The sequence below is a fragment of the Natator depressus genome, chromosome 7 (assembly GCF_965152275.1).
Source record: "Natator depressus isolate rNatDep1 chromosome 7, rNatDep2.hap1, whole genome shotgun sequence".
In the NCBI taxonomy this organism is placed as follows: Eukaryota; Metazoa; Chordata; order Testudines; family Cheloniidae; genus Natator; species Natator depressus.
The window spans coordinates 1,007,412-1,030,029 of NC_134240.1; the positions used below are offsets into that span (position 1 = coordinate 1,007,412).

Genomic DNA, 22,618 nt, shown 5'->3' on the forward strand with positions numbered 1-22,618 from the left:
TATTTAGCTTGTGATCCACTATGACCCCCAGATCCCTTTCCGCAGTGCTCCTTCCTAGGCAGTCATTTCCCATTTTGAATGTGTGCAACTGATTGCTCCTTCCTAAATGGAGTACTTTGCATTTGTCCGTATTGAATTTCATCCTATTTACTTCAGACCATTTCTTCAGTTTGTCCAGATCATTTTGAATTTTAATCCTATTCTCCAAAGCACTTTGCAACCTCTCCCAGCTTGGTATTGTCCGCAAACTTTATAAGTGAACTTTCTGTGCCATTTTCTAAATCATTGATGAAGATATTGAACAGAACAGGACCCAGAACCGATCCCTGCAGGAGCCTACTCGTTATATCCTTCCAGCATGACTATGAGGCACTGATAACTACTCTCTGGGAATGATTTTCCAACCAGTTAGGCACCCACCTTATAGTAGCTCCATCCAGGTTGCATTTCCCTGGTTTGTTTATGAGAAGGTCATGCGAGACAGTATCAAAAGCCTTACTAAAGTCAAGATATACCACGTCTACCGCCTTCCCCCCTATCCACAAGACCCTGTCAAAGAAAGCTATCAGGTTGGTTTGACACAATTTGTTCTTGACAAATCCATGCTGACTGTTATTTATCACTTTATTATCTTCTAGTTCTTTGGAAATTGATTGCTTAATTATTTGCTCCATTATTTTTCCGGGTACAGAAGTTAATCTGACTGGTCTGTAATTCCCTGGGTTGTCCTTATTTCCCTTTTTATAGATGGGCACTATATTTGCCCTTTTCCAGTCTTTTGGAATGTCTCCCATCTTCCATGACTTTTCAAAGATAATCGCTAATGGCTCAGATATCTCCTCAGCCAGCTCCTTGAGTATTCTCAGATACATTTCATCAGGCCCTGGTGATTTGAAGACAGCTAAATTGTTTAAGTAATTTTTGACTTGTTCTTTCCCTATTTTAGACTCTGATCCTACCTCATTTTCACTGGCATTCGCTATGATGTCCAATCGCCACTAACCTTCTTGGTGAAATCTGAACAAGATAGAGCTTGTGGCGTAAGAGGCTTGCTGTTTAGTAGTGCACCTTCCACAAGGCTGCTGGTCAGTCTCTGTATCTCTCAAATCCGGTGAAGACCGCAGATTTTCACATCCCTGTGAGACAGTCCACAAATAAGGCCAAAGTCACAGTGCTTATGAGAGCTGGCAACCCTGATTAATGCGCTCCTGAAAACTGCCCTGGAGCATTGACTGCAGGGATTGACCCTGTCTGGGCAGCGGCAGGGGAGAGAGGAGCATAGCTGAGCAAAGCCCTTTCCATCTCTCATTTCTGTAGCCATGCCATGAGGTTCTCCTTGGCATCGGAAACGCGGGAGTGCTCTCCATTCCACAGGGCCTAGCCATGGGCCATGCACGTGGACGGGCAGCATGGCAATCAGTTCTGAGAGGCTGCAAAAGGAGGTAGAAGTGGCAAAGGCTAGACCCAGCCAGCAAAGAGAGCCCCACAACTTGGTTACTTTGCTGGGGGACATGCAGAACAATGCATCGATACACATCATTCATAGCATCATAGAATATTAGGGTTGGAAGGGACCTCAGGAGGTCATCTAGTCCAACCCCCTGCTCAAAGCAGGACCAATCCCCAACTAAATCATCCCAGCCAGGGCTTTGTCAAGCCGGGCCTTAAAAACCTCAAAGGAAGGAGATTCTACCACTTCCCTAGGTAAAGCATTCCAGTGTTTCACCCTCCGAGTGAAAAAGTTTTTCCTAATATCCAACCTAAACCTCCCCCACTGCAACTTGAGACCATTACTCCTCGTTCTGTCATCTGCTACCACTGAGCACAGTCTAGATCCATCCTCTTTGGAACCCCCTTTCAGGTAGTTGAAAGCAGCTATCAAATCTCCCCTCATTCTTCTCTTTCGCAGACTAAACAATCCCATTTCCCTCAGCCTCTCCTCATAAGTCATGTGTTCCAGCCCCCGAATCATTTTTGTTGCCCTCCGCTGGACTCTTTCCAATTTTTCCACATCCTTCTTGTAGTGTGGGGCCCAAAACTGGACACAGTACTCCAGATGAGGCCTCACCAATGTCGAATAGAGGGGAACGATCACATCCCTCGATCTGCTGGCAATGCCCCTACTTATACATCCCAAAATGCCATTGGCCTTCTTGGCAACAAGGACACACTGTTGACTCATATCCAGCTTCTCATCCACTGTCACCCCTAGGTCCTTTTCTGCCAAACTGCTGCCTAGCCATTCGGTCCCTAGTCTGTAGCGGAGCATGGGATTCTTCCGCCCTAAGTGCAGGACTCTGCACTTGTCCTTGTTGAACCTCATCAGATTTCTTTTGGCCCAATCCTCTAATTTGTCTAGGTCCCGCTGTATCCTATCTCTGCCCTCCAACGTATCTACCACTCCTCCCAGTTTAGTGCCATCTGCAAACTTGCTGAGGGTGCAATCCACACCATCCTCCGGATCATTTATGAAGATATTGAACAAAACTGGCCCCAGGACCGACCCTTGGGGCACTCCACTTGAGCCATTGATCACTACCCGTTGAGCCCAACAATCTAGCCAACTTTCTACCCACCTTATCGTCCATTCATCCAGCCCATACTTCTTTAACTTACTGGCAAGAATACTGTGGGAGACCGTGTCAAAAGCTTTGCTAGTCAAGGAACAACACGTCCACTGCTTTCCCCTCATCCACAGAGCCAGTTACCTCGTCATAGAAGGCAATTAGGTTAGTCAGGCATGACCTTCCCTTGGTGAATCCATGCTGACTGTTCCTGATCACTTTCCTCTCCTCTAAGTGCTTCAGGATGATTCTTTGAGGACCTGCTCCGTGATTTTTCCGGGGACTGAGGTGAGGCTGACTGGCCTGTAGTTCCCAGGATCCTCCTTCATCCCTTTTTTAAAGATGGGCACTACATTAGCCTTTTTCCAGTTGTCCGGGACCTCCCCCGATTGCCAGGAGTTTTCAAAGATAATGACCAATGGCTCTGCAATCACATCCGCCAACTCCTTTAGCACTCTCGGATGCAACGCATCTGCAGCTGGGTGCCAGGCTGTTTGTAACCATGGAACAAGTTTAATTGAGCCCTCTGCAGTGAGAAATGAAGCTCACACACTCCCACCCTTTGCAGACAGCTGCCTGCATGCTTAGTAATCAATTGACAAACATTTGGGTCATCTCCAGTGATCCCTGCTAACAGCACAGCATTGAGTTGTCACTGGCCTGCTTTTCAGAGGCGCTGAGCAGGCCCAGCTCCCCCAGAGGATGGTGGGAATGACAGGTGCTCAGCTCTTCTGCCTTCTCTGCAGCAACTCACATTGTTTTTCCAGGTGTTCCACCTTCTCCCAGGACGCAGCCCCCTGGGCTTTGCAGGGACTGGTTTGTGTAGTCCTCTAGACTGGGACTGGATGGCCTCATACCAAGCACAGAACACCCTTGCTATAAAGAACCTGTCGGGTCCAAGCCTTTTGTTCGTTATAGTGAAAGGACAATCAAAACGTCAGCCCCAGGCAGTGGGGGTGGGGTTGTCAGAGTGGGGGCTGGGATTCAGGGACCCGGTTCGGTTCATTACAGCCAAAGGGCACTATAGTGAAGGTGCACGGTAAGGCTCTAGCTTGTACTCTGGATTGCAAGGCAGAGTTTGGAGTCAGTTGCTGGGCTTTCCAGCACGGAGGCCACGAGAACACGTGACCCAGGGGTTTCACCCCAGTGTGTAAGGGCAGGGGAGAAGAGGAAAAGTGGGAAATGTTTGGTAACATTTTCTTTACTTTCAATAGCAGAAAACTTTCTAAACCTGACAAACCTGACAAGGTTTCTTATTTTGTTTTCCTTTGTACAGACATTCTTAGCCCCCAAAATAACAGCACTGACACACATATTACCATGGAAACATAATACCAGTGTCACTTCAGCTGGCAGTTAAACGATAGGCAAGTGAGGTCTCTGCAGATGCACGGCCCCAGTGAAGTTATCAGCTGCATGTGTAGGTAGGAAGGAGGGCCAAACCTCAAAGTGATCCCACCCTGACCTCACAACGAGGTGCCCAGCAGGACCCCACCTCGGCAGCATTGCTGCTGCTGCTAGTTACTAGCCCTCAGCCTCCCCCCGACCCCCAAGATTCTGCCTTGTGTAACACGGACACACCCCAGCCGTCAGTGAGTGGGATTGAACCTGGGACCTCTGGAGCTAAATGCAGGAGCCTCTACCGCATGAGCGAAGAGCCACATAGCGCAAAGCTCAGGCTGTAGCAGACCAGAGGGGTCAGAGCACCACACCCAGGATGTGTGTGGGTTACACTTGCACCCTGACTCGCCTCATGCACAGAGCCTCACAGGGCCACACCTTGGCAGGAGGGGAACGACTGCCAGCCCCACTGTGCTTAGCCACAGAGCCCCGCACAGGCAGCTGCAGCAAATGGGGCCAAAAAGCCAGAGGATGTGGACCTTAAAAAGCCCTCTCTGCCCACTGTCTGCCTGAGGGCAGCATTATGCCACTAGGCTGACAAATAGGCACCATTGTTATTAGTCCAAAGCCTGGTGGTGAAGCCGTGTGAATAAACCTGGAGCTGAGCCCCACCAAACTCATCTCATACAGGGGCACCAAGTCTCCATTAGATGGGACAGCTTGGAAGGCTAGTGAGCTGGGCGGGGTTCTGACTGGTGGCTTCGCATGAAAGGCGACCTGTAGTGCACGAGCAAAAACTTCCAGCAGCCCGTCCGCCAAGAAGAGCTAGAGCTAATGTTGCACTTTCAAGAACCAGGCTGCTGTCTGGAAAGAGGAGTCAATTAAATTAAGTCCTGACCTTTCTGGAGTGGCACAGGTACACAGGATACACGGGCAAAATGTGCCACATGCTACGCCGTCTCCTTCAGACTCCCTCTGCCATCCAGTGCCCCACCTCTTCTTAAAGAGGGCACCTCCTTTAACCAAAATGTAACAACAATAAAACAAATACTAATTCAACAGCCAAAGTCACTTCGAAATAGAATGTTTTGCAATACAAAATAATTCCACCAGTTACATTTATTCGAGGGCTCCACACTAATGTAAAAGTCGTACAGCTATATGTGCCCTCAAAGCATAAGAACCTAAGAACGGCCAGACTGGGTCAAACCAATGGTCCATCTAGGCCAGTATCCTGTCTCTGACAGAGACCAGTGCCAGAGCTTCAGAGGGTGTACAGGGGTGTACAGAACAAGGCAGCGGGAATGATCCACCAGGCTTCCCCTCCCGGCTTCTGGCAGTCAGAGTTTTAGCATGGCCTCAAGCATGGGGTTGCATCCCTGACCATCTTGGGGAATACCCATCGAGGGACCTGTCTTCCATGAACTTATCTAGTTCTTTTTTGAACCTAGTTATACTTCTGGCCTTCACAACTTCCCCTGGCAGTGAGTTCCACAGGTTAATTGTATGTTGTGTGAAAAAGTGCTTCCTCTCGTTTGTATTCAACCTGCTGCCTATTAATTTCATCAGGTGATCCTTGGTTGTTGTATTGCAGGAAAGGGTAAATAGCATTTCTCTCTTCAATTAACACACCAGTCATGATTTTATAGACCCCTATCATATCTCCCCTTAGTCGTCTCTTTTCCAAGATGAACATTCCCAGTCTTATTTATTTTTCCTTGTATGGAAGCTGTTGATCATCTTTGTTGCCATTCTCTGAACCATTTCCAGTTCCACTATATCCTTTTAGAGATGGAGTGATCAGAACCAGACACAGTATTTAAGGTCTGGATACACCATGGATTTATATAGTGGCATTATGATATTTTCTGCCTTATTTTCAATCCCCGTCCTAATAATTCCTTACATTCTGTTTGCCTTTTTAACCACTGCTATGCACTTTGCATTATCCACCTTGAATTTCATCTGCCAGTTTTTTGCCCAGTCACCCAGTTTTGTGAGATCCCTTTGTAGCTCTTTGCAGTCAGCTTTGGATTTAATTATTTTAAATAATTTTGTATCATCTGCAAATGATGTCACTTCACTGGTCACTCCCTTTTCCAGATCATTAATGAATATGCTGAACAGAACAAGTCGCAATGCAGATCCTTGGGGGACCTGCTGTTTACCTCTCCCTATTGTGAAAACCAAACATTTATTCCTACCCTTTGTTTCCTGTATCTTTTAACCAGTTACTGATCCATGAGAGGACCATTCCTCCTGTCCCATGACTACATAGTTTCCAGAAGAGCCTTTGGTGAGGGACCGTGTCAGAGGGTTTCTGAAAATCCAAGTACACAATATTGATTGGATCACCCTTGTCCACATGCTTATTGACCCCCTCACAGAATTCTAGTAGAGTGGTGAGGCAGGATTTCCCTTTACAAAAGCCATGTTGACTCTTCCCTAACAAATTATGTTCATCTCTGTCTCTGACAATTCTGTTCTTTACTATAGTTTCTGCCAATTTTCCCAGTACTGAAGTTAGGCTAACTGGCCTGTAATGCCCATGATAGCCTCTGGAGCCCTTCTAAAAAATTTGTGTTACATTAGCTATCTGGTCATCTGGTACAGAGGCTTGTTTCAGCAATAGGTTACATACCATAGTTAGTAGTTCTGCAACTTCATAGCTGGGTTCCTTCAGAACTCAGGTTGGATATTAGGAAAAACTTTTTCACTAGGAGGGTGGTGAAGCACTGCAATGGGTTACCTAGGGAGGTGGTGGAATCTCCTTCCTTAGAGGTTCTTAAGGTCAGGCTTGACAAAGCCCTGGCTGGGATGATTTAGTCGGGGATTGGTCCTGCTTTGAGCAGGGGGTTGGACTAGGTGACCTCCTGAGGTCCCTTCCAACCCTGATATTCTATGATTCTATAATTCTTGTGTGAATCCCATCTGGGCCTGGTGACTTATTACTGTTTAATTTATCAGTTTGTTCTAACACCTCTTCTATTGGTCAGTACTTCAGATTTGTCTCCCCAAAAGGATAGCTCTGATGTAGGATCTCCCCCACATCCTCTGCAGTGCAGACCAATGCAACAAATTAATTTGGCTTCTCTGCAATGGCCTTGTCTTCCTTGAGTGCTCCTTTAGCATCCTGGCTGTCTAGTGGCCCCAGTGCCTGTTTGGCAGGCTTCCTGTTTCTGATGTGCTTAAAAACATTCTTACCCTTTTGTGCTGCATCTTTTCTTTAGCAAGTTGCTTCTCAAGTTCTTTCTTGGCCTGCTGTATTATCCTCTTACACTCAAACTGCCAGAGTTTGTGCTCCTTCTTACTATCCTCACTAGGATTGGACTTTCACATTTTAAAGGATGCCTTTTGCCCCAGTGGCATCTATTACTCTGCTGTTTAGCTACGGTGGCACTCCTTTGGTCCTCTTATTGTCTTTCCTGGTTTAGGGTACACATTTCATCTGATCCTATATTATGGCATTTGTAAATAGTCCCCATGCTGCTTGCAGGCATTTAACCCTTTTGACAGCTCCTTTTAATCTCTATCCAACAAGGATCCTCATCTCTGTCTAGTTAAATGGTACGGTGATGGGGTGCTTTGTCACCATCCTGGTCAGGGGGTCAGTAGCGTATTTCTGCTGCAGTGCTCTTTATTCACACATCAAATTTCTATCCATAGATTCTGTGGTTCAGTTTGTTTGATATAAATTGTTTACCATATTTGACTCTCTGCTTTCTTTAACATAATGCCACTCCCCCACCACCACACCCGACTCTGTCATTCCTGTATATATTATACCCTGGTATGACCACAGCCCACTGATTATCCTAATTCCACCAAGTTTCTGTGACACCTGCTAAGCCACCCTGACCTCATCAGCCCACCGCGCACTCAGGGGGCTGGGGGCAAGGAGGCACCTGTTCCAAGAGAGCCCCAGCTAGAGCAGCCACTTGCACCATCACACGTGTTGGAACGCTGGCCTTCCTGTTAAATATGCGCAGCCCGGCAGGACAGACCAGCCGAGTCGAGTCCCTTGGAAGCCAGGAGATCCAGACTACATTGCTACAGTACCTTCCAGGCACGAGTTCATCCTTTGCCCCTTCTACTATTCATGTCATCCCAAGTAGCGAAAGAGCTGGCCTCACATCCAGGGCATTTGATGCATGTACCCAGCACATCTCCATGCATCAGTGTTTAACACCAGCTTGAAAGGAAAGTTTGTGAGCTCTCATCTCCACCGTGAGAGCTTCATGGGGGCGTTATTTGCCCTGCCATGCTATCGCCCTTTCATTGACTCTGAAGCCGACAGGCCCTCTCCTCACATGCAGCAAACACCTGGTATTTAGCTCAGTGATCAGAATATGGCAGCTTAAGGCAGGGCTACGCCACAAGTGAAGGTAGAGGAGTAGTACGGGCAGACACACCTGGGCCAGCTCTCACCTAGCGAGCATGGATAACACTGAGGACTTAGTGGCAGGGATTTCACTGCAGGCTAGCCGGCCTGTAACGGAGTAGGGCATAGGTGGTCTGGCCTAGAAGTCACAGCTGGCTGGGGTCTGCACATCAGGGATGGTACTCGCTGAGCAGCAGTTGGAGGAATCGCAAGAGCCAGGTTTGGTAAACAGCGAGGCTGGGCTCAGAGAGCGGGGCTCAGAGACAGCGCCAGGCCTGGCGCAGAGAGCAGGGCTCAGAGATAGTGCCAGGCCGGAGTCAGGGGCAGAGTCAGGCTGAGATCAGGAGACAAGGTGAGGTCTGAAGTCACAGCAGAGCAAAGTCTATGTGGTTACCCAAACAGCTTCCTGGGCTAACCCCTGGGGTTACATAGGGCGCTTGGCCAGAGGGCTGAAAGACACGGTCACTCTGGGGCTTGTGGGCGGCACGTCCTGACGGTGCCGCTGTGGGGCTGCCCGTGGCTTGGTGGGAACACTAGCTGGCCCCTGACCCTTATGTGCCCCAATACCAGCCTGGCAGGGACCCAGGGTATGGGCGTGTACTCAGGCAACTAGCCCACACCACAATGGCTATGTGACTTTTGTTACCTGTACTAGCTAAATGGGTATCTAGCTAGCATTGTGGGATAGACTAGATGACAGTGGTCCCTTCTAAAGCTATGGTTCTATGATTCTATGCCTCCCTGCACTACAATTACACCTTCATTGGTGGTGTAGACATACCCTTAATCCCTGTGCATTGACAAATGGCTAGGACCAGGGTATTGCTGTTATTATCTAAGAGGAATTTCCTACCAGCAAATGAATGAACTCTACGGACTGGTCCAGTTATAGCACAGACTTGCCTTTAATCCAAATCTTTTGCTACTCCTGGCCTTTCCTACTATAGTGATTTCATAGGTTATTCCATCCCACAGTTCAAGATCACTTACAGCTTGTCAACACAGGAGTGATATAATTTTTAATCCTTTTAGAGAATACATGGAAATTGGGATCCCAAACTTGGAGCTTAACAGTTTTGTATACTTTATTCCCAACTACAGCAATCCTTTCTTTGTTTGTAGTTAGGACAAGGCTACAGAGCTGTGGGAAGGGGGGGAAAGGATCTTCCTTTTGACCAGCCAAGATATGCACAAGAGAAAAGAGTGAAACTGAACAACCAGACCAGAGAATTAAGGTTATAGGCTAGTTAGTTCAACCCCAGTCCTGAGCAAAATCATGGGAAGGCCAATCTGGGATGCACTCAGTAAAGAAATAGAGGCGGGCAGCATAATTAATGCCAGTCAACATGGTTTTATGGCGAATCGGTCTTGTTAAACAAACCTGATTCTTTCCAAAGAAGATTGTGCATTTGGCTGAGACAGGTAACGGTAGTGGCCTAACAGACATCTATGAAACACTGCACTTCGTTGCACGTGAGAGTCTGATTAAAAAATTAGCACTATTGAAAATCAGTTATAGGATCTATAAGATGGGTTAAAAACTGGTGTATGGATAGATCTCAAAAAAGTAATTGTAAATGGAGAATCATCATCCAACTGAGTATTTCTGGTGGGGTCCCAGAGGGATCTGTTCTCAGCGATGTGGTATTCAAAATCTTTATCAATAATCTAGAAGAAAATATAAATTCATTGCTGGTAAAGTTTGGAGATGACACTAAAATTGGTGGAGTGGTAAATATTGTTGGGGACAGGCCAGTTACACAGACCAACCTGGTTTACTTGGTCATGTGGGCTCATTTGAACAAAATGCATTTTAACATAACGAAATGCAAGGTCATACATCAAAGAACAAAGAATGCAGGTCACACTTACAAAATGGGGGACTGTATCCTGGAAAGCAGTGACACTGAAAACAACCTAGGGATCATGGCAGATAACCAGCTGAACATGAGCCCCCAGGGCCATGCTGTTGATAAGGGTGCTAACTCCAGCCTGATATACATAAACAGGGGAATACCACATAGCAGTAGGGAGGTGGCATTACCAATGTATATAGAATCATAGAATATCAGGGTTGGAAGGGACCCCAGAAGGTCATCTAGTCCAACCCCCTGCTTGAAGCAGGACCAATTCCCAGTTAAATCATCCCAGCCAGGGCTTTGTCAAGCCTGACCTTAAAAACCTCTAAGGAAGGAGATTCTACCACCTCCCTAGGTAACGCATTCCAGTGTTTCACCACCCTCTTAGTGAAAAAGTTTTTCCTAATATCCAATCTAAACCTCCCCCATTGCAACTTGAGACCATTACTCCTCGTTCTGTCATCTGCTACCATTGAGAACAGTCTAGAGCCATCCTCTTTGGAACCCCCTTTCAGGTAGTTGAAAGCAGCTATCAAATCCCCCCTCATTCTTCTCTTCTGCAGACTAAACAATCCCAGCTCCCTCAGCCTCTCTTCATAAGTCATGTGCTCTAGACCCCTAATCATTTTTGTTGCCCTTCGCTGGACTCTCTCCAATTTATCCACATCCTTCTTGTAGTGTGGGGCCCAAAACTGGACACAGTACTCCAGATGAGGCCTCACCAGTGTCGAATAGAGGGGAACGATCACGTCCCTCGATCTGTTCGCTATGCCCCTACTTATACATCCCAAAATGCCATTGGCCTTCTTGGCAACAAGGGCACACTGTTGACTCATATCCAGCTTCTCGTCCACTGTCACCCCTAGGTCCTTTTCCGCAGAACTGCTGCCTAGCCATTCGGTCCCTAGTCTGTAGCGGTGCATTGGATTCTTCCATCCTAAGTGCAGGACCCTGCACTTATCCTTATTGAACCTCATCAGATTTCTTTTGGCCCAATCCTCCAATTTGTCTAGGTCCCTCTGTATCCTATCCCTACCCTCCAGCGTATCTACCACTCCTCCCAGTTTAGTATCATCCGCAAATTTGCTGAGAGTGCAATCCACACCATCCTCCAGATCATTTATGAAGATATTGAACAAAACCGGCCCCAGGACCGACCCCTGGGGCACTCCACTTGACACCGGCTGCCAACTAGACATGGAGCCATTGATCACTACCCGTTGAGCCCGACAATCTAGCCAGCTTTCTACCCACCTTATAGTGCATTCATCCAGCCCATACTTCCTTAACTTGCTGACAAGAATACTGTGGGAGACCATGTCAAAAGCTTTGCTAAAGTCAAGAAACAATACATCCACTGCTTTCCCTTCATCCACAGAACCAGTAATCTCATCATAAAAGGCGATTAGATTAGTCAGGCATGACCTTCCCTTGGTGAATCCATGCTGACTGTTCCTGATCACTTTCCTCTCATGTAAGTGCTTCAGGATTGATTCTTTGAGGACCTGCTCCATGATTTTTCCAGGGACTGAGGTGAGGCTGACTGGCCTGTCGTTCCCAGGATCCTCCTTCTTCCCTTTTTTAAAGATTGGCACTACATTAGCCTTTTTCCAGTCATCCGGGACTTCCCCCGTTCGCCACGAGTTTTCAAAGATAATGGCCAAGGGCTCTGCAATCACAGCCGCCAATTCCTTCAGCACTCTCGGATGTAACTCGTCCGGCCCCATGGACTTGTGCACGTCCAGCTTTTCTAAATAGTCCCTAACCACCTCTATCTCCACAGAGGGCTGGCCATCTCTTCCCCATTCTGTGATGCCCAGCGCAGCAGTCTGGGAGCTGACCTTGTTAGTGAAAACAGAGGCAAAAAAAGCATTGAGTACATTAGCTTTTTCCACATCCTCTGTCACTAGGTTGCCTCCCTCATTCAGTAAGGGGCCCACACTTTCCTTGGCTTTCTTCTTGTTGCCAACATACCTGAAGAAACCCTTCTTGTTACTCTTGACATCTCTTGCTAGCTGCAGCTCCAGGTGCGATTTGGCCCTCCTGATATCTTTCCTACATACCCGAGCAATATTTTTATACTCTTCCCTGGTCATATGTCCAACCTTCCACTTCTTGTGAGCTTCTTTTTTATGTTTAAGATCCGCTAGGATTTCACCATTAAGCCAAGCTGGTCGCCTGCCATATTTACTATTCTTTCGACTCATCGGGATGGTTTGTCCCTGTAACCTCAACAGGGATTCCTTGAAATACAGCCAGCTCTCCTGGACTCCCTTCCCCTTCATGTTAGTCCCCCAGGGGATCCTGGCCATCTGTTCTGGCCATCTGTTCTGTCCTGGCCATATGATATTAGTTAGACCATTACTGGAATACTATGTCTAATTCTGGTGTCCACACTTCCAAAAAGGAGTCAGAAGAGAGCTAAAGGATTGATTCAAAGTCGGGAAAACAGGCATTCGAGTGAGAGACTTGAGACGCTTGATCCAGTTAGTTTATCCAGGAGAAATCTGAAAAGGAGGCAACTTGATCATGGTCAACAAGAATCTACATAGTGTGATAGACCCAGGCCAGTTGGGTACAGCAGAGTAGCAGAAGGCAGATATACTGGCCACTGGATTAACAGTTTTCTGTTCCCTGACTGACCAGAGCAGGGGCTGCTCCAGGCTAATGAGAACACCTGACTCCAATTAACCTGCAAAGAGTCAGGTGAGGCCATTAAGCTAATGTGACCACCTGACTCTAATTAAGGCCCCTCTGATAATATAAAAGGGCTCACTCCAGTCAGGTGGGGGGGGGGGACCCAAGGAGAGGAAGTGTGGCTGAAGGGCTGGTTAATGAAGACACCCTCAAGTCATTGGTAAGGGAGCCCCAAGGTAAGGGTGAAGAAGGGAGAAGCAGGAGAGCTGTGAGGGAGTGGCCCAGGGAAATGTAGCAACTCTGGCAGTGAAAGGTCGGCTGCCAACAGCTGCTACCATTAGGGTCCCTGGGCCGGAACCTGGAGTAGGGGGTGGGGCCGGGTTTCCCCCAACCCACCACTACAGAAACACCTCCTGGGAGGGGAAAACAGGCCCCTGTCAGGACAGGAGGCTAAACTGTTTTGGCATGAGGCCGTAGGAACAACAGAGACTGTGGGAACTCTCTCACCAACCTGCATTGCTGGATGATGATGAAAAGGGCTCAGTAGACTGTATCCCCGGCCCTAGAGAGAAGGGCTACGTGGAGGGTTGCAGTGAGCCTCTGAAGCAGCATAAACCGCCTGGAAGTGCGGGACCCATGGGGACAAGGTCGGAGCTCTGCCACAACAGGAAAGATACTGAATAGTAAACAGTGGTTTAATCTAGCAGGAAAAGACATGAGGAGCTCCAGTGGCTGGGAGTTGTAGGTAGACAAATTCAGAATAGTAATAAAACCCAATTTTTTAACTGAAGGTAATTAAACCATTGGAACAATGTAGCAAGGAATATGGTGGATTCTCTATAGCTTGAAATCTTTAAATCCACACTAGATATCTTTCTAACTCTGACAGAAATTATGGTCTTGATGCCAGATTTACTAGGTGAGGTTCTCTGGCCTCTTACGTAGGAAGTCAGACTAGTGGATTATAATGGTCCCTTCTAGTCTTAAAGATCTATGAATAAAGAAAGGGATTTAAAAGTGAGAGGAAAAAATAGTAATAAACTGAAACCTAGACACTGATCTGTATAGAAATCCAGACACTGAGGGCTGAGAAAAAAGAAGGGAAAACCCTAAGATTTGCGCAAAGAAGTCAAAAGTATAAAATGAATGTTGAATTACAAAGACGACAACAAAAAAACCCCCAAACAAACAAAACCAGACTCTAAAGAAACTAAAACATAGAGGAAAAAGTGAAAAACAACAGTGAAGAATCTCCAAGGCGCCACTGCTGTGCAAAGGAGGGTAAAAAACCCACCGTAGTAGAAATCATAGAAACATAGGGCTGGAAGGACCGTAGTAGGTCATCTAGCCCCTGAACTAAAGCAGGACTAAGTATAAGCCTGTGTACACCCTGAATTTTAATGATTGGTTAAAAACCCATCTGAAGTTTTCATACTGCAGAATGTAGTGTGGGATAAAGCTGCCTTTCTGTGTTCTCAGCCAGCATGTCCATGCAGCCTCAGCCCTGCAGCTCAGCAAAGCTGTCTGCCAACTCAACTGCAGTGATGCAACGGAAGGCACGTCAAGCAATTCGTTCCACCCAAGCCTGCCTCCTGGAGAAGACTCATTTCCAGCATGTAGATGAATGAAATGTCACATTCCAAGATGCAGAGCACTCTTCCTATCGCGAAACAGAGCCTTGTCTGAGTAGTGATAATGCTGACTGACTCGAAAGCTGGTCTCTCTCACCAGCAGAAGCTGGTCCAGTAAAAGATATTCCCTCACCCACCTGTCTCTCTCAGAAAAGCTAAGAAATATGAGGAACAAGAGGAGATCTTGGCCCCACCTACCTCCACCTCGCATTCCTGCTCTGTCACTGTGACTGTTGTTGTTTGTATTGCCGTAGCACCTAGGATCCTGTCATGGATGGGCCAGGACTGCACTGGGCACTGTACAGACACAGAACAAAAGATGTTCCCTGCCTCAGGGAGCTTACAACTTACAGTATAGGCCAAGAGACAACAGATGGATGCAGACAGACTGACGGGAGAGTACAAGGAAACAATGAGGCATATTGGTCAGCATGACAGGTAGTGGTTTCAGCAACCAGTGGCCTAACCTCTGTCAAGCTTTTTGTAGGCCTCATGGCAAAGGAGAGTTTTTAGGAGGGACTTCAAGGAGGATTGCTGATGTTTATGGGGAGCTCCTCCCAGGTGTGAGGGGAGCAGGAGAGAAAGCACAAAGATTCTTGTTTGAAAATGTAATCAGTGGGAGATGGAGGTTGGCAGCATGGGCCTACCGGAAGCAGGCGTTGGCCTCTCAGTAGTAAATGAGAGGTGATAGGTCAAGAAGGGCTTTGAAAATGAAGACGAGTAGCTCATGTTTGATGTGACAGAAAGGTGGAGCCTGCGGAGGAGTGCAAAGAGGGATGACATGGTCAAAGAGACAGGAACGGAGAACGGTCTTCGCAGCAGCATTCTCAATAGAGATGCGTGGGGCAAGGCTGCATTTGTCAAGGCCAGAGAGAGGAATGTTGCAGTAAGTGGGACACACGATGATGATAGTTTTAGCTCTGTGGATGGATAGGAGAGGGCATCTGTCAGGCCAGGTCTGCGCTAAAAAGTTAGGTCGACCCAGCTAGGTCGCTTAGGAGTGTGAAAAATCCACCCGCCTTGAGCTACACGGTTAAGCTGACCTAACCCCCAGTGCAAACAGCACTAGGTCGACAGGAATTCTTCCATCAGCCTAGCTACCGCCTCTCAGGGAGGTGAATTAATCACAGCAATGGGAGAGCCCCTCCTGTCGCTGTCCTGCAGAGGTGGGCAAACTACAGTCCAGGGGCCACTTCTGGCCCTCCAGACATTTTAATCCGGTCCTCGAGCTCCCACTGGGAAGCGAGGTCTGGGGTTTGCCCCGCTCTGGCGCTCCAGTCAGGGAGGGGGGTTGGGGTCTTGCCCCACTCCACAAGGGTCCCAGAAGCAGCAGCACATCCTCCTTCTGGCTCCTACGCGTAGGGGCAGTCGGGGGCTCCGCACGCTGCCCCCACCCCAAGTGCCACCCCCGCAGCTCCCATTGGCCGGGAACCTCAGACAATGGGAGCTGCAGGGGCGGTGCCTGCGCACAGGGCAGTGCACAGAGCCACCTGGTCGCACCTCTGCCTAGGAGCTGGAGGAGGGACATGCTCCTGTTTCTGGGAGCTGTGTGAGGTAAGCTGCAGGAGGTGCCCAGGGCCTGCCCCCCAACCTCCTCCTGTGCCCCAACCCTCTGCCCCACCCCGATCCTCCTCCCGCCCTCCGAACCCCTCGGTCCCAGACTGGAGCACCCTCCTGCACCCCCAATTCCTTATCCCCAGCCTTACCCCAGAGCCTGCACCCCCAGCTGGAGCCCTCATGCCCCCCAACCCCCAATTCCATGAGCATTCATGGCCCACCATACAATTTCCATACCCAGATGTGGCCCTCAGGCCAAAAAGTTTGCCCACTCCGGCTGTAGGGAGTGTCTCTACTAACACACTACAGCAGTGCAGCTGCACCGTTTCTTCTGGAGACGGAGCCTAAGGATCACTGGATCACCAGTTAAGTCGCCCCAGAGTAACCCTAAACTGCAAAGCTGTGCCCAATTGACAGATTGGGGAGCGGCGACAAGGCTAATTAACCTATTAGCCCAGAAAGCAGGGAAGGCCCAGGAAGGAAGCCCTCAGTGGGAGACAGACACATTGGAAGTTTTTATAATGGGGATGGGGAGAGCCATTGAACCAAACTGCAAACCCTGTCTATGATGGAAACCACTTCAAGCCAGGGGGTGCTGCCATACCCCCAGAACCAGCACCCCTGGCAGGAGGACACAGACTGGCAGGCTTCTGAGAGTCAGAGCTAGGAGAGCTCTCTCTCAGGGGGAAGATCCCTTCTGTCTCCCCCCTCCGTGGCAGAGTGAGCTAAGGGGCACAGGTGCTGACTTTGTCATTTCCTCGGGGGTGCTCAACCCCCGCTCTGCCCCCACTCCACCCCTTCCCTCAAGACCCCCACCCCACCTCTTCCTGCCCCTGCCCTGCCTCTTCCCACCCTATTTTGCCCCGCCCCTCCCCTGAGCGCATCCCACCCTTGCTCCGCCCCCTCACCCGCCGCTGTATGGTGCTGAACAGCTGATCGAAGTGGGCAGGAGGCGCTGGGGAGGGGGGGAGGAGCTGATTGGCAGGGCCACCGGTGGGTGCTCAAGCCCCAGAGCACCCAGGGAGTCGGCACCTGTGCGTATGTGCAATTACAGAGCTGCACCCATCTGTGAGGGCAATGGGGAGAATGCTGTAAATAAACTGCACAAGGTGTTTGACGAGCTCTCCGAGCGCTTTGTGGCTAGAGAAGAGGGAGCAGAAGGGCTCTCTTGGCTCTGACTCTCAGAAGCCTGCCAATCTCTCTCATCCCCTTCCCAATCTATCCATTAGGTACAGCTTTGCCCCTCAGGGTTATTCCAGGGAAGTTTAATTGGTGATCCAGTGATCACACTGCTGAACTGAGGAGTAAATTCCACCTCCAGGTGCTAGCTCTGATTGAGCTAGAGCATCACCCCAGTGGTGTGTGAGGCCCCGAGTTCATACCTAGTGTCTGACCTGCATCAGTGCTGAGCACTGAGGAGCTGTGATTTGAATACAGCAAGTGCTGTGTAATGCTCAGGACACTGAGGAATGCAGCAAACACCCTCGATGATACTCACATGGTTTATAAAATGGCTCCAATCTCATTTCCTCCTCCAGCTACTGCAGTAGCCTTCCAAGCATGGCATCACTTCTCCAGGGGGATTTTAAATGGGTGGGAGCACCATTGGGAGGCCAGTGGTGTCACCTGAGGGCATATACAATTTGAGTATTGTCTAGGGTATTTATTGCATTATAATGCCACACTACGCACCAGAAAAATCACATTGACTCCACAACCTTAATGTTCCTTTAATCATCCAAAAGTTAGGAAATGCCAGAATTAAGTTTGCCTGTGCCACCTTAATCCAGCCGCTTTGTGTCTGTGCATATGATACTGTTTTGAATTACACGATCACATCCTATTTATCCCACCGGACCTCTGCCTCATTCGGTACCCAGGACGGACCATGCTCACTGCATGAGGGAGAGCTTTGCTGTGTGTCTGTTAGCTAATGACCCTCTTCTGTTTTTCAGACCTTGGGTGTGTGGAGATGCTGCTGCAGCAGCAGGTGGACAGCAATGGCAATCCCTGTGTGTTTCTCAGGAGAATCCCTGAGGCAGAAAGGAAATGTCAATCTATGTTATTACAGTTATATTTTATTGTCCTTCTTGGGCCCTTTTAATCTGGGTGTTAGGGGTACCCTGCAGAGCTGAGAGCACCTGAGTACTACCTCTGATGCTGCCATACCTGGAGGAGGAAGATGTTGAGATGGAGATGACTTCAGCTTGACAGATGAGTCAATGCTCCAGGAGTCAAAGCATCCCTGAAGAGTGCAGAAGCATTGTGGGATTACACTGGGAAGGTCAACTGAATTAGTGCAGCTGCTATGCTAACACTTGGTGTCCACAGTGGCACCGCAGCAATGAAGATTAACCTCTTGATTGAGCACCACATCGGCCTCACTCAGAGTAAACTGAGCCCTGTGGTAGTGCGACTGTCCGTTGGGTAGCAACGGTGTCTGTGGATGTGTGCACTCTGCCCCGCCGATGTGACCTCACACGTATGGTGTGTGCTAACCCACGCTGAGCGGAGGTTGCCATGTCATTTCTGTATAAAATGGTGCCCTCCGTGTAGTAACCTCGCCTGTAGGGTGCGTGTGGCCGCGGGGTATGCATTCCCACCCCACTGCAGCACTCACACCTTGGAGACTCGCTTAATCTTTTGTGTTGCTGTCACTCTCTGAGACTTGTTAGTTCCTCAGAGGATGCTGCCACACTGATTGAAAATGTCACCTGTCACGTTCACCAAAGAGCATTAACACAATCTTACGTTACAGAGTTATAAAAAGTGATGTTATCCCTCTTCGTTAAATATCAGACAAGCTGAATAGAACTAATTATCCCAATTATATCCTCTGTAGGAGACAAACTAGCTAAACAGCATCTGCCTGTTAACCCACAGCAATACAAGCATATGAGCCTATCCCCTGAAATCATTACACAGAAATTTGACATTCATGAAGAAATGGACTTGATAATCAAGTAATAGATAGACAAGGTCTTTTTATTTTGGAATGACAAAATGAGGCCATTTATATTCATGACAGCAGATCTCTTTCCTAAATATTGAAGTGTTTCATTTGTCAGAGCAAACCTGATTCTGTGATCAAATAGAATAAAATTACTTTAAGTGATCAGAACTTAAACTCGAGACTGGATGTCTTTCTAAAGGAGCTGCTGTAGTTCCATCAAGCTATGAGCTTGAGGGAAGATTCTCCAGGTGGAATTCTATGGCCTGTGTTATGCTGGAGCTCAGAACTGGTGACCCTAATGGTCCCTTCTGACCTTAAAATCTATGAATTTGAAATCACCATTAATCAGAAATACGTAAGTCTTTTAAACAAAAACAGACAGAACCAATGGTTTTTCTTGGCATCTTGTTTTATGGGTGCCACCTTTCTAGGCTTTTCTTTGAGGCCCTAATACACTAGAAACACATAAGATGAAGATCTTGATTAGCTAAGAGATGCAGATGAGAAAAAAATGAGACTGAAACTGAAGAAAGTGACCAGAGAAATAAGCCTGAAAGGAGAAGAAATGCTATATCTGGTGAACACAACAAGATATTAGGGTTCTTTTTTCACACAAAAGGTACATTTACCCAGAATAGGGCAAAAGACTTAGGGCTAATCTTAACTGTGTGAAGTCAATCATAAGAATTCCCATTCATTTCAGTGGGACCAGGATTCGGGCCCTTAGCCATCTGAACCACTCTAAAGAGAAAGAATGAAAAACTGGAATTAAAGCCCCAGGCCACAGACACTGTATTACATGTCTTTAAAAGTTTAAAATAGATTCCACTTCTAGATATAGTAACAATAGCCTCAGCTGTGTTTCTGTGCCCACAGCCTGCTAGCAGTGTTCTCGCTAGTGGAAATTTAGGCAAGCATCACAGACCCTCTTCTGCTAAGCAAAGATGACAGCAATTAGAAAACAATGGCATTTCTGTTAAGAGCAGGGAGACACCAAAATATAAAAATAAAAAAAGAGCACGTCAGCTTGCCCAGGTGAATGGGAATCCTTGCCCCAGACCTCATTTCTGGACAGAATACAGCAACATATTATCATTTACAATACACAAAGCTTGCTAATGACATTCCAATGTAATTTAGGTATGAGTACATCCTGTATATTGCCAGAGGGGGCTGCCATGTGTATGAAAAAGACTTGTCCCTCCATACAAGGCTCCAAGGTGCCATATGCTCAGTTATGTGCAATGTCTAAAGAGTGACAGAACTTGAGAAATTAAAAAGCCAACGGACCTAAAGAAAAAATGGATTGAACTAGCCACACTTCTGTTATACATCGGGAAAATCAAACAGAAAATGTCAATCAGAATAATCACTATCAAAAACTAAGGAGCAAAATGTTGTATTCTTATGCTGGGCAGGGGCGAAAGAAAGACTTGACTTATTAGAAGCCATGGCGCTTGGGAGACTGAACCAGCTCATCTGGTTTTCACCCTTTATGTTACTCTCCCAGGGAGAGCAATCCCAGAAACAGAGAGTCCGTTTGGTATTGCAAATATCCTCTCTCCTCTTATTTTCCAATATTTCCTTCCTCTTGGCTGCAAGCCATTCCAGGTTTTCATGGGAGTGGAGCACCGGCAAGGAGTTTTCTTTCTTTCTGTGTTGGGCCCTGCTTAGCTTTTGGTGACTGGGAGCTGAAGACCCTGGGCCAGAGTTCTCTGAATGAAGCATAACTGTATCTGTGGGAGAGTAATTTTTTCTGGAATCCTCCGACTCCATCCATCTGCTGGTCATTTTTTTTTTCAGACCACTGTCAGGACACTTGGAAAGGTCTCCTTTTTTCTTAGCAACGTACATTCGTTTCCTCACTGTTAATTTACTCCGGCGGGGTTTTTTGGACTTTTCTTTTTTTAGTCTGTTTCCTACAACTGTGATATGCATCATGTTGTCTGTGACAAAGTCTTCGTCTCTTTGTCCAGCCATATTGTTTTGTACAGGAGGGTGGCAAAGTTGGCTCTGATTTTGTTGTGAAGGAGTCACAGTTTTGATTCCCTTAGAGTTTTTCCTGATTACCTTCCTCAGAGGTGTGGCTTGATATATTTCTTGAGTAAGCAGCTGATGTTTCTCATGACTATCCCCAGAAACATCAGCGTTGGAGCAGCAGGCACAAGGTGGATTGTTAGCAGAGGGTTGCTTTTCTAAAGCAGACTTCATCTCTTGTACAGTCATGTTTTCTTTGCCTCGTAAAGCTGTAGTAGTGAGACTGACCTCCCTTCCAGCAGCTGTGTTTAAATCACTCTTGTGTGTATCATCTTTAGCTATGTGATTCTTCATATGGGAATCTCCATGTCTATTTGCCATTGTCATGGTGCATGGCTGAGTCTGAAATGAACTCGTTCTGCAAACCCTCATGGTCTGATAGCACTGACAGCATGTTTTCTCCTGACTGATGAGAGAGAGGTTCTGTAATATATCTGGAGAGGTCTGGGATGCATTATCCTTTATGCAGCTGGGAAATCTGGAAGTGGAAATGAATGTCTGCAGTTCAGCTAAGACGCTGGGGACCGGTAGGTGATTTAACTGTTCACATAGCTTCTGATGTTGCTTATTCTGCTGAGATGTTAGTAGTTCCAGACTCTCCTTCAGTAACTGTAAATTGTTTTTCACATCTAAAATCTCCACATCTTTCTGGGGAAAGCAGTCAGCAGAGCAGAAATATTAGGCAACAACCACTAAATACTCCAACAGTAACATTCAAATCAAAACCCCTTTAGTATTAAATCTTAGATGGTCCACTTAGCTTTCATCTCAACCCAAGTATCAGCAGTCTGGATATTTCTGTACAGAGCCATGTTTTCAAAAAGCAATATGGTGGTAACATTTCTTTGGATGGGGTGAATTTCTAATTCACTGTGATGTCTCCCTATCGTCATGAAGACAACATACCACTTCTTTCTGTGGCTTATTGCTTGCCACAAACATATACTGCGGGGCCCTTCTGGGAATGCAGTTCCACCTATGCAGCTTAAAGTCTGACACTTCAATCTTGCACCTTTATGACAAGTCATATTTTGCTCGCTCTAAGTCCCTTGTTCTCTCCCTGAGGCCCTGTCTGACCTGACTTTCCATGAGAAGCACGCCCAACCCTCTTTATCGGAGACGTACCGCACCAGCATTCTCCAAACTGCCAGGAACCAGGCCCTTCTAGAGCACAGCTCCCATAGCATTGGGAAATGGGGCCACCACCACGCTGATGGCACTCTGAGAGTGGCACCTTCTATTCTGACGAACAGAAGATCATGATCAACACCCCAGCTTGGATCCCTGCAGGGCAGTGTAATGCACGATTACTAGATGGCAGAGTTAGCCTAGAATTAGCATTTTAATATACATATTTTCCTCTATTAGAATGGTAACTTTCATCTTCGTAACCTAGCACAGGAAGACAATCTAATATTTTGTTAATATTTTTTAGAGAAATGCGAGAAATTCAGGACCCGGATTCAGCACAACAGATGAATTTCTGAACTTACAGCTGCAAGTCTCCTCTCCATCTCCAGTAATATCTGCTCCATTTGGCTTTTGTCTGTTAGAGCATTCAGCACTGAGCCATAGTGGGACTGAGCAGTCTCTTGCACTAAACAAGGAAATCAATAAAAACTGCATTTACTCCTTAATTTGTAAATATGAATAAAATA

General features: G+C 47.3%; 1 protein-coding gene across 1 annotated transcript in view; it reads right to left on the reverse strand.

The window, feature by feature from the left end:
- The window catches only part of IHO1 (interactor of HORMAD1 1), a 76,349-nt gene that overhangs the window by 13,068 nt on the left and 40,663 nt on the right, over positions 1–22,618 (reverse strand). Inside the window, exons 8-9 of the mRNA XM_074957282.1 lie at positions 22,454–22,557; positions 1,004–1,136 (exon numbers count right to left, since the gene is read on the reverse strand). Of these exons, the coding sequence (XP_074813383.1) occupies positions 1,004–1,136; positions 22,454–22,557 (237 nt within the window). The remainder of the gene's footprint in view (positions 1–1,003; positions 1,137–22,453; positions 22,558–22,618) is intronic.